The following is an 18354-nucleotide window of genomic DNA, read 5'->3' on the forward strand; positions in this document are numbered from 1 at the left end:
CCTATGGGGTTTACTGGAATAATACTCTTTATTCTGCAGTGGGGGAATCCTTTCCCCAGCTGCTTTGAATGTCCTATTGTGCAGTAAACTAGCGAAAAAATACTTGTTTCCCTCAGTCTGTGTCCTGTTACAAAGATCCAGTGTACCCAGAACCTTAAACCCCAGTGTTGGCTACCTAGACTATTACTTTCCAATGTATCAACTAGTTATTAAAAATAAATATTATATATTGCTACAGCCTCTAAAACTCACTCTTCTGCTGTGCTTTCATCTTAAACTGCTGCTCTTTCTTCTTCTGCCTCCCACTTTCCCTGGATATAGATGGTTTTTCCCCACCTCAGTCATGGATTTCTGGCTAATGACCAGCTTGTCTTTAGCCGGCGAGTGCTCAAGGTAGACTCCAAATCTGCTGCCACTGGTTTGCTGTGATTGAGCTGCTTTTGCTTTCTCTTTCTGGCTGACTGTTGCTATTTTTAATTGCCACAACCATGGCTGTGTTTAGAGATGCTTGTTGGAAATTTTAATTGAAATCCCATTGGAATTTAGGGGGCAGGCATTGTCAGAGTAAAGGAATATAAAACTAATGGGCTTTAGTGTTTGGTTCTGTGTGAGATTTGGGAATCAAGCAGCAAAGTCCTGTAAATTTGATATAAACAGTGTTGGTATTGTAAAATAAAATGCATTAAAACTAGAGTAATCTAAATCCTTGAACTCTAAATGGGACATTGTAATTAGGAAAAATTCAGTGGGAGACTCAACTTGACATAATTGCTTGCAGTGTTCAGCATTTACAATTGGGTTTTTTTAAAAAGGATGCAAGTGATTTAGGAGCCCAGATCTTGTTGAAAGGCCATGGGACTTGTGCTGCTAAGTCACTTAAGGACTTCTGAAAAATCCCACACTTGTCCCTGATTTGAGGGTGGACTGCATATTAAACCCAGCCCTTGGTGGTGACTCTCCCAGATGTTGCCACAAGATTTACGAGGCCGCCTTTCCCATTGTGCAGCCGATGGATGGGCCAGGCCCCGGGGCTGGGCTGGGCTGGGCTGGCTGCTGGGGGGCCAGGAGCTGATTCCCAGCCTGGAATCAGCCCCACGGGGTGCTCCCCTTGGGAATGGCACCCAGCAGACCTGCAGGGACACAGCAACACCCAAAATCCGCAGGGTGCGAGCGGCTCGGGAGGTCCCTGTGTGAATGTGGCTGTCTAGGATGACATTAAGCACTGACACTTTTTTTTTGTGGTTTTCTGGCGTGGTGCACGGAGCCATGGCAGTGTGTGCATGCTCCCTGCCAGCATGGTGTGAGCCTGGGCTGCTCTGGGTGCTGTTGGCTTGGTGGATTCCATGCAGACAATCACTGGGTAGGGGCTTAAGCAGATTAAATCTCGTTGTCTAGCACAATCCTGGTCGAGGAACCAGACCCAAATGGCAAAAATTGGCAAGCTCACTTTCATCTTTCCCAACTGCTGCTGGGAAAGCTGAAAGCTGAACAGTTGGAAGCTGCAGTTAAATTTCCCTGGACCAGCAAGGCCAGGGTGCTGTGAGCCCAGGGATGCAGTGCATGTGTCGTGGACACCCTGAGAGCACCCCTTGCCCACACTCCTTCATCTCACCATGTCTGTGTGAACTTCTTCCAGGGTGATCAAGGTCGAGATGGAGCCACGGGCCCCCCTGGTCCACCAGGACCCCCAGGAGCCCGGGGGCCTCCTGGTGACACGGGAAAGGATGGCCCCAGAGGACCTCCAGGCTCCCCTGTAAGGACGGGAGATGCGCAGCGAGCGCCAGCAGCTCCCACCCCACGAGGGACAGCGGGGTGAAGGGTGTCCCCTTCCCCAGGGCTGCCACCACAGCCACTGAGTCCCCAGCCTGAGGCACAGCTGGGCTCCAGAGGCTGCTCACAGAGCCAAGCCTCGGGGTTTGGGGCAAGGGAGCAGGAGGGCACCTTCCCTCTCACGGTTTGGAGCACAGAGCTGGACCTGGGGTGTGTTTGCAGGGCTGGTTCTGACTGACACAGCCAGGAGATCTCTTCCCCAGTTCATACCCTTTGGATGACCTGTTGCAAAGCTGAAGACCACTGGCAATTTATTTAGTAAAAAATAGGCTAAAGCATAGCGCAGTGGAACATTCTAATTATTGCTGAGCATTTTGGAGAATGAGAGGTGATAGTTTCAATGTTGGTCTTTTTGGTTTTTGCAGGGTTTCAAAGGCGAGCCAGGAGAGGATGGAGTCATGGTCAGTATTGCCCAGGAGGATCTCTCTGTGTGTCCCTCACCCCCACTGTACATCACCCTTCAGCTCACTGCAGCAAGGGGGTTTGTGTCATGGCTCATGGAGGACAAAAAACTCCTCATGGAATTATAGGTGCCCTAAAATGGATGTTTGTCCATGGCTATCTGTGCCCTGGGGAGAAAAGAGGCCAGGTTCTGTGTTCCCTGGGCTCTTCTGGAGGGATGTGGTGCTCCTGTAGCCTGGCTGCTGCCCCTCTGAAGCCACCTGGCATTGCGACTCCAAATTGCTAAGGTTTATGTTGGATAAAAAGGTGTTTACTATACATAAAATACATGAACCCTAAAAGGATATTATTTACTGGGAGCACAGAGAACAAATACAGCTCTGTTTGTAAGGGAAGATGAGAAGTTGACATCTGTGTCATGTTTTTTCTTGGAATTAAAATACTCTTAGAAATGTTTTTATCCTGTTTTACTCTGTTGTCAAACAATTATATCTATCACTCTTATATTCAACAGGGTGCCAGAGGACCTCCAGGACCAAAGGTGGGTAATAATCTGCCTAATTTTAACATGAATTCTTGAAATAATGCTGCATAAGAGGGATGGGGATGAAAATAAGCATTTTGCAGTGGACTTGAACCCATTGATGTATATCAGACATAAAATTCCAAGGCATTGACTGGGTGTAAATATTTGAATGTGTCACTTCCTCAATATCACATCCACTGCCCATGCTCAAAACTGGAAATGGGGCTGGAGGGACCTGCAGGGGGCTGCAATCTGCTGTGTTGTGGGAATGTGCTTTCTTGCATTTGGGGGGGATAAATATGATCAGCACAAGCTAAGTATTTTAATTTTACAATTAATTTTGATTATAATAATTTGCCTTATTTTCTGTCATGCCCCTAAATTTCTTTCTCTTCTGTTGATATTGCTGTTGAAGGGTGAGCCTGGTGTCCAGGGGAAAAAGGTAAAATGGTGATTTTTTTAAAAAATTCATTTATTATTTTATTTATTTATTTATTTTCCCTTTGCTTTGCTCTGTGCTTGGCTAGGGAAACCATTGCCAGAGGCTGGTGTAGAAGCTGTGTCGTGGCTGTCCACACCAACCCTTCCCTGTGTTCCCTCAGTTTCCCTCCCACACCACCCTGGGCTGGGCATGGCTGTGCCTGCAGCCTGGCTTTCATTTCCACAAGTGAGCCAGAAGCTGCAGGCACATCTGCCCAACAGACAAAGAATAAAACAGCAAATGCCAAGCAAAGCAGTAGGTCTGGAGCCCTTTCTCTCCAACAGTTCAATGAACCAAGAGGTGCCTGGAGGATGTTCTCTGCCCAGGGAATGGCTCTGGAGTTCCTGGGATGGCCATCACCAAGCAGCACTGCAGTCCCTTGGGAAATGTCCTCTTGAGGGCCAGGAATGCTGCTGGGGTGTGGAAGTGAAGATTGTGAGAGATTCACATGCCCAAGCTCTCCACCCCAGTGGTGCCATTGAGAAGTGGATAAATCACTGCCTTTAAGAGGAGTCAAAGCACTGACAGGGCCCAGCCTTTCCCTTTTACTCTTTGGCCCAAAACAGGGGTGGCCATGGGCATTTTTTCGGGCCAGAATTTGGCTTTAACATTTCATAACTGGCTGGTAAAACTAATCTCATCAGCATCCATGAAGTGGTTTTACTCCAGGAGAACAACAAAGCACAAGCAAAACCAAAAACCTCCTCCTGGCAGAGGGTGTTGGTGGCTTGTGATGAAGTCCATGAAGCAGCTACAGGAGGTCTTTGGGGCCCAAAATGCCTTAAGGAATTTAATGTTTAGTTCCTGTTGAAGGTGGGAGAAGACCTTTGCCAGGGCCTGCTGTAAGCAAATTCTGGAAGATGCCCATCCACCTTTCCAGGATCAGGGGAGGCAGGGCTGGGTGGGAGCAGGGGATGACACTGGAGCCTCCTGTGCTCCTTGCTGCAGCTCTGTCCTGGTAGCCTGCAAACCTGAGAGAGTTTTGGGTCTGTGCAACAGCCAGTGAGATAAACTGATGTGTTGGAACCTACTAAGTGTGTACCAGGCCTGTGTATTTCACTTTTTGTATTTTGTTCCATCAGGGTGATGATGGGATCCCTGGGGAACCAGGACCTGTGGGCCCCAAGGTACGTCCTGCTCTGTCCCTCTAATCCATGTGTTGGCTGCATCTTTTGCTCTCTGGTTTTTGCACCATATCACAGCTGGGGCAGGAACATTTCTCTTCTGGTGTGGAAAAAGATCAAAAAACTGTGAGGGTGGTGAGGCCCTGGCACAGAGTGCCCAGAGCATCTGTGGCTGCCCCATCCCTGGAAGTGTCCAAAGCCAGGTGTAATAGGGCTTGGAACAATCTGGAACAGTGGAAGGTGTCCCTGGACATGGCAGGGGTTTGGTACTGGATGATCTTCAAGACCCCTTCCAACACAAAACATTGTGAATTTATTATTCTGTGCTGTGGTTTTGGGGTCAGCTTCATGGCTGAACACACCACCCACAGCCAAACTGCTGAATCTGAAAGCTTCACTTTTGTCTTGAAAACTCCCCGTTTGCACCTGGGCAAGGTGAAATGTTTCACAGCTGAAAGCAGAGCTCTGCTCCCTCATGTATGTAAAATGAAGATAAATTAAAATGATAACATGAAGAAATCTTTTCTCCATCCTCTCTGCACAGCATTTGTCTAAAGGGCTTTGTTTTCAGGGAGAAAAAGGAAGCGTGGGTCCCAAGGGAGAAAACGGCACAGATGGCTTCCCAGGAATAAAGGTAAGGAAAAGCTGGAACTCTGGGCACAGCCCTGCTGAGGCAGAGGATTCCAGCTGAGGAGGTGTTTTGGACCTTTGCCTTCTAAAAGCCTCACAATGTGCCAAAACTGACACAAAAGGAGTGATATTAAGAGTGTTTTAGCTTTTCCTGGTGATTTGATGAAAGCCTGGTTCAAGCAGAGATCAGCATAAGAGCTTGTAAGTCATCCACTTGCACATTTTCCACTGAATTGCCTTTTTCCTCAAAAACTGTGGAATTCTGATCACATTTTGATCCCATGTTATTGATGGCTGTGGAATTGCTTCAGAGCCCCAAGCACTTGTGAGCTGCCCTGTTCTCCTGACCTCCAAAGCTGCTGAGAGATAAAATTAGTCTGGGTTTGTTGGGTGGTGCTGAGGAGCCCCAGACACCATCCATGGGCTGCTATTTACCCCTCAGCTGCTTTGTGTTTAGTAGGATCTGGATGCACTAATATTTTCTATATCAGAGAGTCATGATCCCTTATTGGGCAAGACAGTGTGTGTAAGGAAGAAACTGGGCCCTGGTGAACTTTAGTAAACTCCTCCTAGAGCCATTGAATTTAGGTTTTTTCTATACATTTTTCCCATTTTTTACTTTTTGGACAGCTTTAATTTGGTCAGCAAGGGGATCAACATGGGTGTGACAAAGGGGACATCTTTTGAATCCTGAACAGAATTTCAGGTCATTACTGTAAGAGTGCTATGACTTCTTAAAACCCTCCAATTAAAAAAAAAAGTTATGAAAAGGAGGGTAGGGGGAAAAATAAAAAAAGAGGAAGAAAAAAGGAACAATTTGGCACAGAACTTTTCCTTAAACTCCCCCTTGAAAATGGTTTAAACATCTCAGCTGAAACTTTCCACATGCAAAACTCAGCCTGAAGCAAAGGGAGCCATGTGGAACCAGCACAAAGAGATGGAGCTCGGCACACAGGGCAGGGAGAGGAGCTGGAGAGCAGCACAGCCCATACAGGGAGCCCAGCCCCGGGCTGGCCGCTCCTCTCCCCCTGCAACGAGACCTCCTCTCACTCCTCTTGTTGTTACACCAACGTTGTTTTTTGCTAAACATATTCGCTCTCAGGTCAAATCTATTTTCTGCTAGGAGAAGCAGTCCCTTGTTGGTGTCATAATTTTTCTTAAGCTAAAGCATATCTTTAGGGTGGGTACGGTGTTTTTAAGATAAATATTTTATATTTTCCTTGGTCTCATTGAAAAAAATGTGATTTTTGATTTTCAGGGTGAACCTGGTGAGAAGGGAGGAATTGGCTCCATTGGACCCCGGGTATGGATGTTCAGGATTTAATTTTGGAGCTGTGTATTTGTCTCAACCTTAGCTGCTCCCCACCACCTCCTTCTGCTTAGTATGTGGATCAATTGCTTCAGGATGTGTTCAGTGTCAGAAAATAGAGATGGTGCATATTTAAACAAATGCTTGCACAGGTATTGAATGCTGGCATGGGAAATCAGTCAAGTCCAATTTTCTTATACTCATGACCATTCTGTGACCCTTTTTTCTGCAAGAGGGAAGCTGGGAATAGGGGTGATCAAGTGAGGATTTTTATGCTCTTCTCCATTACACAAACTGATGGCCTTTTGAGGTTTTTCAGTTTCAGCTGTCAGACTAAGGACTGGTTAAATCCATGCTGTTTGTAAGGTGATAACCCCCAAACGCTGCGTGTCAGGTCTTTGCTTTCATAGCAGCCACCTCTCCACGCTGTAGGATTAAACAGGATTCATCCCTGCCTGCAGGGTCCCCCTGGGCTGAAAGGGGAGCAGGGAGACACCGTCGTGATCGACTACGACGGCCGAATCCTGGACGCGCTCAAGGTAAGCCCTGCGCCAGGGCTCGTGGGACAGGACTGGAATCTGCCAACATCTGCCATGGTGGCAACGTGTCCACCCCTGTCCTTGTCTCCTCCTGAGGTTTCTGTCTTGGCACAGAGCTGGTTGGGAGGGAAGAAAGAGCTGGTTGCATTGGGGGGCTGAGGATATTTAGGGTGTAGCAGCAAAAGCAGTGGTGGAGCTTGATGGCAGTTGGGGTGTGGGAGGAAGGGGAACAACACCTGAGCCTTTGCCTGCCCATCTGAACAGTGCCCTGACCTTTTCATTAGGATGAAATAAGCTGAATAGAATAAATACTTAATTACAGGCATATTTGAGAACCATCCTAATTGTTTTATAACAGGCTGCAGGGATACACAAAGTGCTGGTAATTTCTGTTTGCCAGATGTGTGCGTGGCACGCAGCTTTGGGAGTGGAGTGCAGTGATTGGAGAGGCTCCATCAAATATCTGGAGGCTTCACCTGCTGGACCCAGACCCTGTCCCTTGTTCTGCATGCAGAAACTGCTGAGGGGCACTGAACCTCACTAACTTTGCTGTTTTCCTGCTTACTCGATGTTTGCAGTGTTTGTGCACTGACCTGTCTCTAGGACAAGGCTCTGGAAAGGCTTCCAGTGTGACTAAGTGTAACAGCATTTGAGTGTGCAGCCATGGAGAAAGGTGCTCCAGGATATGATACTGGTTTGGCTTCCATCTGAGCAAGACCACAAATTTTGCTGCTTGAAATAATTTGCAAGTTGGAAAATATTTGTTCATCTCAAGGTGGTTTGTGGTCTTTGCATCCAGCAGTGCCCAGGGAAAATAACTTCTTTACGTGTGCAAGGTTTTCCTGTTGTTAGTGCTCACACAAACTCCTTTTTTCCCCTCTTTAATTGCACCTCCCTGGCTGGCTGACAGTTTTCAGCACGATGCTGCTTCCCAGGCTGGCTGGCTGGAGCGGGCATGATACAAAAGGAGACCATCAGATTGGGGTCCCACCTCCAGACAAAGGCATTTTGCCTCTTAGCCCATGTCTTTGCAGCTGTACACCTGACTGGCTCCCACTGTGTTGTGTTCTGCATGAACAACCCCGTGGCAGAGGAACCTCGGGCACTCTGTGGGGCAGCTGAGCTCATCTCAGTGCTCAGACAATCCACTCACCTGAGTGTCTCTGGCAGATCGTGGCTGGGAGTGCTCATCCCCACAGCACAAGCACAGCCATGTCCAGGCCAGTCATGATCAAACCTGTTTTGTTTGTGTTTCAGGGTCCACCAGGTCCCCCAGGGCCACCGGGCCCCCAAGGCACTCCAGGTCCCAAGGTGAGCCTGGCCTCTGCCAAGCTACGGCAAGATGACCAAGCTGTGGTCAGTAGTAGCACTCCATGAAGAGTCTCCCAAGCCAAAATAAGGCAGTTGAAGCTGCCTGAAGGGGAGTTTGAGGCTGTGTGTGCTATTTAGCCCTTTCTCTGACTGAAAAAACAGTGGCTTTCACACAAAAGCCAAAATGTTGTGGACCTGTCTCTGGCCTTTTTCCAGAGGATGCTGTCCCAGAAATGAGTCCAGTCTCAGTTCCACACCTGACAGTCAAAATCCCAGTTCCTCTGAGACTGCCCCATTTGTCTGTGGCAGGAGGCAGAAGTGGGAGAAGCAGTTGTGAGAGGGGCTGGCAGTCCTGTGGCTGTGCTGAGCCACCCTCATTCCCACCCTCCCTGTGTGATGTTTGCTGTCCCAGCGCTGTCCCAGGACCTGGTGTCCTCCTGCTTCACAAGCAAGAGTCTGTAACCTGCAGCCAGCTGTTTCTTAAAAAGAATAATGTAATTTGTAGAAAAGTATCTCTTGAAATAATAGGATGGGACAGGATTTCAGTGCCTTTTGAGGCCTCTGTCCCAATATACAGATCAGCTGGAGATGCTGGTGGGTCACTGACGCCTCCTTGGTCCTAAGCCTGGCAGTGGCAAACCCATAACCACAACAGTTGTGTGTGAATAACTCATTTCCTTGCACAATGCTTTCCAAGGATGAATCCTTAATTTAATTTACCACGGGCTCCCCTTTCTTTGTCTCCCTCCAGGGAGAGCTGGGCTTGCCAGGTCCACCTGGAATGGATGGTGAAAAGGTGAGTGAGGCACGGCCGGATCGAGCGAGGCCTTGCCAGGAGCCAAATGAAAAGGAAGTTTCCTGTATGTCTGAAAAACAAATCCAGCATGCCAGGAGTGAGCTCTGCTGTGTAGGGGCAGCTGTGTCTCCCTGAATTGATGGCCCTTTGCCTGCAGCCCCTGCTCTGCTCTGAGCGTGCTGATGCTGCTCGTGGCCGTGTCTGCCGAGCTGAAGGGGCTCCTTTCACAAGCAGCTCATCAGATGCTCTCTCAAATCTTTTTGTAAACCTTCCCAACCCCAAATGGCTGCAATCCCTCCTGCAGCCCAGCCAAATTCTGCTGCACCCTCAAAATTGGCATCTGTGAGGATGAATGTTAAAACATGTTCTCATGAGCTCGCGATGCGGAGGGAACAGCAGAAAGGCAGAAGTGGCTGCTGTGAGGGGTTGTTTTCAGAGTTTTCTCCTAAACGTGCTGTATTCTCTCAACTTGCAGGGTCCCAAAGGAGCAAAGGGTGACCAGGGCAGCGTGGGGACCATGGGGCAGAAAGGAGAGACAGGAGAAGTGGGCTCAGCAGGTCCCCCGGTACGTCCCTCTGGCTGTCCCTGTCCCTCTGCTCTCGGTTCTCTGGTGCACTGATTGCTGCAAATGCTCAGAATGGGGCTGGGTTGGCTGATTTAAGCATGGACCTCTCCACACCACCTTCCTGTGGAGCTGGTGGATGTGGGAGCTTTGAATTTCCATTTCCAGCCAGCTTATTCAGAATGTATCAAGAGAGAAAAAGGAGAAAATATTTCTTCAAGGTGCCCTGGAGATGACCATGAGCATGGCTTGAGCCAAGGCTGGTGTTTAGAGGGAGACAAACCTATTTTTCTCTCATTTTTGCTTTCCTGGAAGATGCACCACGTCAGTGTCACATTTTTATTTTTCAGGGAGCAGAAGGGCCAAAAGGAGACAAAGGAGAAAAAGGAGACACGGGGTCACCATGTCTGCAGAATAATCATGTAAGATCTTGGCAACATAAAGTCTCTTTCATGGCACAGGATCAGGCAAGGTTGGGGGTGCAGGACACACCTTCCAGTCCCATATCCATCAGCAAAACCCAACTGTTTTCTACATTCTGTCTAAATGGGGTTTATTCCTTAGGGAAGAGCAGTTCACACACTTAGCACTACAAAGTTATTTTGATTTTGTATTGGTTGTTGAAATATTGGATGCTGCTGTGGTAATTAATTGGGCATTAAATAATGATTCTGGGCTTTGTGAGATTTCCACTCCTGACAGCCTTGTTAATGTGCTGTTTAATTCCCTTCTGCAGATCATACCTGAGCCTGGACCCCCTGGATTACCTGGCCCTATGGTAGGACTCTGAAGTGATTCATGCAGATTTATTATTGTATGTGATAAAGGACAAGGGTGGTTTGTTCTGTTCAGTCATTGTGGGCTGTCTTGAATCTGGGAAAAAAAATCAGGGAAGTGCCACAGTCTGATCTGTCTTTGGAGAAATTAAAGCACCCGATTTAGATCAGAGTACATCAGAGTTTATCGCTCATTTTGCAAAAATCCAAGTTGTTCCTTGAGATAAAAGACAAAATCTTGTGGGATGGAAAATCTGCTCCCCATCATGACAGTGTCTGTATTCCCCTAAATTCACCCAAGTCATGAAGTTTTCTGCCATCAGCTGCACTGGGAGAGCATGCAGGTGGTGGTGAACACACAGAGCGTTTTTGATGGAGACATCAAAGGGGTTTGGTGCCTACAGTGCTCCAAGAGGAGCTGTCGGGGACATTGGGAAGGCTGGGATCCCTCTGCTGGGCCCAAGATTCACCTTGAGAGACCATGCTTCAAAAGCAGGTGGCATTCACATCCCAGCCCTGCCCAGGTGTGGAGGGCTCTGTTGGCACAATGCCACCCCCAGAGCATCCTGTCACTTTCTTCAGCAAAGATTCTGGGGGCTCTCACTCTCCAGAGCTTGTGTTGCAGAGCTTTATTGTCCCATGTTACACAGAATGCTCTTTTTCAGTTCCCCTGCCCTTTGATTTGATACTGGAGAACAAAATAAACTGCCACCTGTCTTGAAAACAAGTATTTGATCATTGTCAGCCTGTAATTTGAGCAAGAAATTGTTTGGGAAGGATAGTTTAGGGTATGTTTTTAAATTCTGGGTTTTTTTCAAATGCACCACTGTCTTTCCCACAGGGTCCTCCAGGAATCCAGGGGCCTAAAGTAAGTCAATAAATTAAATGTCACCCAGTTTCCCAGCTGCTAGTGCATTATTTACAGGCTCACAAAGGCCTGTCAGCTCTGGAGTCTGAGTTTTTTGTCACTGTTGTCACAACACATCCCTTGGTTACACTGTTCAGCAGTTGGCATTTTGGAAAACAAGCCATTTTTCCTTCCAAGCATTTACAATCCAAACCCCTCCTCCCACACAGAGTCCTGAGGGCTGGTGAGAGCCAGGGTTTCCAAACCAAAAGGCTTAAAACCTGTATTTGCAGCTATTTTCTTATGTGATGTGGTAAAGAGCAAAACATCAGCAGCAGTGTGGGTGTGAGCACCCAGAGCAGGGGTGGGAGGTGGGGGGTGCATGAGGGGCTGCCAGGGCTCCTTGGCTGATCCATTTCACTTCTGCAGGGTCTGGATGGTGCAAAGGGAGAGAAAGGTGACACTGGTGAGAAGGGGGACCAAGGTGACACCGGACCTGCTGTGAGTTGTGTTCCCAAATTTTTGGCTGTTGACAGAAACCTGTCTCTCAGGAAACAATCCCAATGCTTTGTTTCTTTTTAATTTAAGGGTCTCCCAGGTGCTCCAGGGCTCATTGGTTTACCTGGTACCAAAGGAGAAAAGGTAATCATGGGTGTGGGAGAGGGGCAGTTGGGGTGCAATCCTAAAATAGGGGCTGTAAAACCCTGCTGTGGGGAGTCCAGCCAGAGCTGCAGAGCTGGACCAGCACCACCCTGCTGGGTGGCAAAGGGGCAGCCTCCAGTCCCAGGGGCTCCTGGGTGAGCCCATGCCCTCACTACCACGTTAAACCAACTGGATCCAAGTTTGTCTGCAGCACCAGGCTCAACACGGCACATCTTAATTTTTATTTTTACATCTGCAGGGAAAGCCAGGAGAGCCAGGATTGGATGTGAGTATGGAAATCATTCATTATTTGTGGTAGAAACACAAGTAACACACACATAACTTGAGATTGTTGGGAAAATATGTATCTAACACTGCATACACTCGTCCCCCTTAAACACAATGGCCATGGAGTGATGGCTGTAGGAAGGGCTGAATTTGGGCCCATTGCTGGGCTGCTTCCACTGCACGGTGGAGCTGCTCACCTAAAGGTGCTGCCAGGGCTTCCCTTTCCAACTGAGAATATTTGTATTGGGTTCAGTGACACGAAAATTTCTAATAGCTGTAATGTTGCTGGGGTGTGGTGAAGCACTCCATTTTTCCAAGAAATTGCTGACATACCAAGTCAACAGGAAGAAAATGTCATTCTTCACTGTGGCAGGACAGGCTGATGGCTGGAGTTGGCTCATGTTGAACTGAGCCATTCACACACTAAACTTACAAAATCTTTTTTCTTTTTTTCTTTTTTCCACCTAAAAATTGTGGTGACAGGGTTTCCCTGGTCTCAGAGGAGAGAAGGGAGAGAGAAGTGAAAGAGGCGAGAAGGTGAGTGGGTTATGGTTGTGTTGATGCTTGTGGGCCAGGACAGGCTGCTCTTTTTGGCAGGCAGTGCTGCTTGCCCTGGAGGCACTGCTGAAAGGCCTTCTGTTCAGCCCAAGGATTTGCAAATTCCCAGCTCAGGGCAGGACAGGCACTTATTCCCCTTGGAACCCTCCTGGAAGGGTTTTTGCAAGCCTGCCCTCACCCCAGCCCAGCCTGACCATTGTGGGGAAATGGAGCAGCCTGACAGCTCCAGGCTGCACAGAATCACTGGTCTTGGTTTATAGACCTTGAAAATGGATCCAAGTCAAAGGTTTTGTTACACAAAGGGGTACCCAGTGGAGGCAGGAGCCCAGCTGAGCACAGGGCAGTAGCTGGAAGCTGCTGCTCACACCTGCTGTCAGATACCAACCTGGGCTCCAGCAGAAACTGCTCATTTAGTCAATCTGCTATAAAATTATCTATTATATTATATTATAATATTAATTATATTATAATATTTCCACCCAGCTTTAACTGAAGATTTTCACAGTGATTTCACTGCTCAGCTGAGGTCACACTAGTGCAAGTGTCCTTACTCTGGGTGAGGACTGGGACTCTGCAAATGCTGTGAGATATGAACTTTATAAAGGTGTTTCTTCCCCTTGCTCACAGGGTGAACGAGGAATACCAGGGAGAAAAGGGGCCAAAGGACAGAAGGGGGAACCAGGCCCCCCTGGACTGGATCAGCCTTGTCCCGTGGTACGTCTTTCATTTCACTCACCCTAAGCATGGGGCTGAAAAGGAGACACAGCTTTGCAGCCAGGGAGGATTTGGGAGTTCTCTCTTTTGCAGTAAATCAGAGCAGATGGTTATTGTTTTCTCACTTTTCTTAATGGTTTATCTGCACTGCTGGAAGTTAACTGCTCACTGTAAGGGCCAGATGGGAGCAAGCCACAGCAGTAAAAATAAAGCATCTTTGTGTAAAGACCTTCTTATTGTAGTCGGGAACAATGGACCTCAGTAGAGCTCTTCAGGAGATAGTGCAATGCTGCTGGCTTGGCTTCTGAGCATGTTTGAAATCAGGGAGTAACTGGGTGCAGGGGATGGGAGCTGATCTGAAAACAAGGCCAGCTCCATCCCTTCATCCCTGCAAACCAAGCGAGGGATGAGCCAGGGGAAGCATGTTGGGGTTGACAGCATCACAGCTCTGCCAAGCATAAGTGATGCATGAGTGGACCTCCCCAGGCTGCCAGGAGTGCCTCTGGGAGAAGAGACCTCCCCTGGTTTCTCTGCCTGTGGCTCAGAGCTGTCCCTTCCCAGACACACCCCGGGCCACCGCCGCTTTCCAGGAAACCTCCTGGGTGTTTGAGCCTGGGGAAGCTGGATCTCCCAAGTCCACTTCCTGTACCTCTCATTCATTAGAGAGCCCACAAAAAAAAAAAAATCTAGAGTGGTTTGTAAGAAGTTATTTGATCTGATAAAATTTATCTCCTTTTCACTACTGTTTCTCATATAATGACTAAAACTAGAGAGATTCTTTCCCTGAAGTGCTTTGAAACTGCAGGATGAGAAGTATCAAATATGGAACTGAAACTGCTTAAATGTAGCTGTTTAGAACTTTTAGAACTTAGTCCAGAAGCGCCTAATTAAGAGTGCCAGCTGCTTGCTCCATGACAATTCAAAAACCCATTTCTTCTCTGAACGTGTGACTTCTCCTCACTCTCTGAGCACAGCCATGGCAGCCAAGGCTGTTGTGTAGCTCCACTACACCAGCAACAAGCTCCTTTAGTCAATATGCTTTATTTTGTCTGGAGATTGAATGTGAACTGCAATTAATTTTTTCCTCTCTTGACATGTTGGGTGATTTACCCTTTATCTCTTTAACTGCACTTTTACAAACGTGAATCTCTGGTTCGTGTGCAGAGGATTTTCCCAGCTGACAGATTCTGCGTGTCATGTGAACTCCCTACCATAAAACCACTCTGCTCTGTCATCAGAAATGGAGCTGTGAAGCTCTAGACCCATCCTCCTCCCCCTGTGCTGAAACATGGGTGTCTGTCTGTGTAACTCCTGTGTCCTTTATCATTCTCAACAAGCAGTTATTTTTCCAAACAGGGAGATCATAGCATTGCAGGCAGCAAAAGGGACCCAGGTTTGCCAGGCCTGGATGGGGTGAGCCTGCCCTGCCCTTTGGTACAGTATCTGCTCTGCCTTGCATGGTTTGTGTGTGTTCCTGCTGTGACCAAGCCTTGTCCCCAGGAGCAAACCCCTCCAGGGAGAAAAAGGACACAGGGCAGCAGAGCTGGAACAAGATGTTTCACTCTGGCATTTGGGGAAGGATGCCAGAGTTGTGCCTCCTTCTTCCCAGTTAAAATTACCTTAGATAGGGAGTGTAAATCTTGGGAGATCATGCAGGGGATGCCAGTCCCTTTATGGTAACAGATGCCCAAAGTTAGTTATGGTTTCTCTCAGTGCCTATGGCCCAGTTTGGTTCCCCTCGTGCCTGTGCTGCTGCAGCCCTGAGTCCCATCCCCAGCTGGGATTTGAAAAGCTTTCCTCAAACAAACAGTCCTGCAGAGCAGGGCCACTGGCACTCTGGGCACCAGAAGGGTTTTGCTGTGTCAGCACAGAGCTCTGCTCAGGTTGAGTCCAGTGCTTATGCAGGAAGGTTCGTGCTCTGCTCCCCAAAAGGGCTCTGCACCACTAGCTAAGAGAGGTCATTGTTTTATTTTCATTTTTTTAACCACAGAAAATGCTGTGTGTTAGATGATTTGCAGTTGTCCTCAGAAAAACAAAAGGGCAGTAAGCTGTTTCTCTTTCAAAAAGTTAAATTACTTTCAGATGTGTCCAAGAAACCAATTCCTAACAGCAGGCTTGCTCTAACTTCTTACTTACTCCCCAGAGATGTTCTATTTCCCAAGCATCTCCCATCCTAACTACACAGAAAACACAGGACCCATCTCTGTTGAAGGCATTGTAAACTGCAGTGGGTGGATGATTCCTCCAATTAACTACAACATGACCATTTAGCAAAGCACTTGTGCATCTTCCTGGTTAGTTGCAGGTTGGTTGAAATGTTGACTTTGTTCTGCAGCCCAGGGTGCAGAGGAGGCTTGCTGGGCTTTGAGTCCAGGAGCAGCAGCATGAGCCCCACACACAGCCACGAAGAGTCATTTTGGAGTCACTTAAGTGAAACATGGTAGAAAGGTGTGGAGTTTTATGATGGCCAAAATAAGTATTCTGAGTGCACAAGAAGGAGAAGTAGCTCAGGGCAGAGACAAACCCTGACCATCAGTGTCAGGGAGCACCTTAACAGTAAGTCAGCATGTTTTAGGTCAAACAACCACTTGTTCCCTGTACCCATCACCCCAGACAACTCTGGCAAATGTACATGTTCTACCCCCTTTTTTTTAATAGCTTTGGACCAAAATATTGACTGTGTCTGCAGAAAAAACTGTGTGTTTTCTAACTAAGGTTACAGGAAAGCATGACTGCTTACACTCTGAGTAGCTGGAGAGGGTTACCTTACTCACTGCATCTGTTTTATTGGGCATAGGCTATTTTACATATAAAATCAATACAGAATACAAAAAAATGTGATGACTAACATTTACAGTAAAAAATGTAAAATTGCATTTTGACCTGTATTTGCACTAGCAGTTCTCTCTGCTGCATCCACATCTTCCCAGCCCTAGTGAGTCTGGAGGTGGCTCTGAGGGAAGGGTCAGTGCCTGGGTGCTCTCTGTGGCTCTACATGCAGAAATTCATGTCATTGGAGATCCAGGAGCCTTAAACAAATCCAGCATCAGGAAAGGCAGCTGAAGTCAGCTATTTCTTCGTGGGTGTCTTGACAGAGCTGGTCATACATAGCTCGTTCCTCTTCTAAGGGCTGCTTCCTTTCCAGTGTTCTCCTGGAGTGAGAGCTCTTCTGGCTTTCTGATTTTTGTATGTTTCTTGTATCTCCAGTGGAACAAGACAAATATTTTCACTCCCTTTGCATAGTCCATAACTCATCCTATTCTCAGTTCAACAACTCAAGACTTCTTAAAGAAACTAAGTACTGCAGGATCAAATTTAACACAATTAGGATACCATCTAGGAAAAAAAATACCTACATCACCTCCCCCAAACAGAAAAGCACATTTTAACAAAAAATACATTCCCACATCATGCTTTCCATATATATGTCTGATTGCAAAATGCACTACCTTATAAAGCAGATTATGAAGTTAATGAACTGTGATTTCAAATCTATTTGTACACGTCTTCTTTGTTTAAAGGAAAAAAAAGTGTAGATTTCCAATTTTTTTTTTTAGTTTACCCTGAGGTGTGTTTAATTTTGTGTTGTGCATGACATATGGATTACATTGCCTGCATATTTATTTTTGTGCATATACAGTAAATGGGTTTTGCATGGTAATTAACAGTGCTGCTAAGCCTTTCATTGTGACAAATGAGCTTCAGGTTTTTGGGTCTGACACTTAAGTCACTGTCAGGAAAACTGAATCTGTAAATTCAATTTTGCAGGGACCAGACGGACTGCCAGTAGCAGGATGTTGGCATAAGGTACAGTAACATTAATAACTGTATATCCTTGAACAGGTCCTGAGTAACTCTGCTCCCTGCATGGTGAATGTTTGCAGTGCTGAACATGCTTTAAGCAGCAGCTCACAGGCCTGGCAGACATGACATTATGCCTTGGGAGAGCAGGATTCCAGCAGCTTCAGGTCTTGTTCCCCCCAGCTCTAGACTGGTGCTGGGAACACCAAAAACTTCCTAAGCATGACACAAATAATTCTTAACACTGTCAGTAGAGTGCATTTTTACAGGCCTGCTCAGGCTTTTATCATGGCCAAGGAAGCTCAGGAAACACCCATGGAAAGGCTGCCCCAGGTGCTCGTGTGCCTTTCTCAGTCCAAACCCTCCCAGCTGAGAAGTTAACAATGGGTTGTCTCTTTGTTGCAGAGTTCCAAACATTTATTTTCTAACAAAGACTCTTCTGCCATTGTAATTGTAATTCACAACCACTGCACTGCCTCAGTGCTCTGATCAGCACCCTGGGTGCAGTGGTCAGGTAATTTGTAGCATCTTGTGCACCCAGAGCAGCCTGGGAGAATGAGGAGAGATGTGTCCTCCTGTAAAATGAGGATTTAAGCCAGACTTGCAGGAGAATCCTCATTCTCCAACAAGAGAATGACTCTGAAGCTGAGTGGAATTACAAACCCAGTTGTAAACATGTACATGGACACAGCTGGAGTTAACAGCATGCCACTAACCGACTGCAAACCCTCAGTTAGAACGTGAGCACACCCTTGGTATATCCAAGGTTTTAATTCTGCGCAATTTGTTTGGATGCACCATTAAGATTAAAGAAATCTGAATGCCAATTCTTATAGTATTAACAGTAAGGTTAGTGAGTGTAATGAAGGGAGCATTTCTCTGATCAAAATGTTTGTTTGTGTGTTCTTTTTCAGTGATCTCTAAGCATGAAGCACAATATGTAAATAATGTGATATATTTTGATCTTTTAAATTTTTGTATAAAAAAAGGAAAAAAACTTTTGACAGTAATATATTGACCTTTTTTTATACTGGATTCTGACATTTGTGGACTTGGAAAATAATGTAAAGCTCTCAAACCTCTACCATTGCATGGTAACACCAGGATTTGCTAAAGGTACTGATGGCAGTAGCTGAGGATGAACAGTGTTCCCTGCTCATGCTGCAGTGTGAACTAACAGTACTGAGCCAGCCTTGTGTGCCTTACTGCATGAAGGAG

General features: G+C 47.0%; 1 protein-coding gene across 1 annotated transcript in view; it reads left to right on the forward strand.

The window, feature by feature from the left end:
- Positions 1-17206, forward strand: part of COL23A1 (collagen type XXIII alpha 1 chain) — a 173989-nt gene extending 156783 nt beyond the window's left edge. The window contains exons 9-29 of the mRNA XM_064387770.1: positions 322-393; positions 1637-1753; positions 2196-2231; positions 2747-2773; positions 3174-3200; positions 4322-4366; positions 4935-4997; positions 6252-6296; positions 6764-6841; positions 8099-8152; positions 8904-8948; positions 9424-9513; positions 9861-9932; positions 10247-10288; positions 11128-11154; positions 11563-11634; positions 11722-11775; positions 12035-12061; positions 12547-12600; positions 13249-13335; positions 17104-17206. Of these exons, the coding sequence (XP_064243840.1) occupies positions 322-393; positions 1637-1753; positions 2196-2231; positions 2747-2773; positions 3174-3200; positions 4322-4366; positions 4935-4997; positions 6252-6296; positions 6764-6841; positions 8099-8152; positions 8904-8948; positions 9424-9513; positions 9861-9932; positions 10247-10288; positions 11128-11154; positions 11563-11634; positions 11722-11775; positions 12035-12061; positions 12547-12600; positions 13249-13335; positions 17104-17151 (1182 nt within the window). The 3' untranslated portion in view covers positions 17152-17206. The remainder of the gene's footprint in view (positions 1-321; positions 394-1636; positions 1754-2195; positions 2232-2746; positions 2774-3173; positions 3201-4321; positions 4367-4934; positions 4998-6251; positions 6297-6763; positions 6842-8098; positions 8153-8903; positions 8949-9423; positions 9514-9860; positions 9933-10246; positions 10289-11127; positions 11155-11562; positions 11635-11721; positions 11776-12034; positions 12062-12546; positions 12601-13248; positions 13336-17103) is intronic.
- The last annotated feature ends 1148 nt before the right edge of the window (positions 17207-18354 follow it).

Source organism: Passer domesticus, chromosome 13 (assembly GCF_036417665.1).
Source record: "Passer domesticus isolate bPasDom1 chromosome 13, bPasDom1.hap1, whole genome shotgun sequence".
Taxonomy (NCBI): domain Eukaryota; kingdom Metazoa; phylum Chordata; class Aves; order Passeriformes; family Passeridae; genus Passer; species Passer domesticus.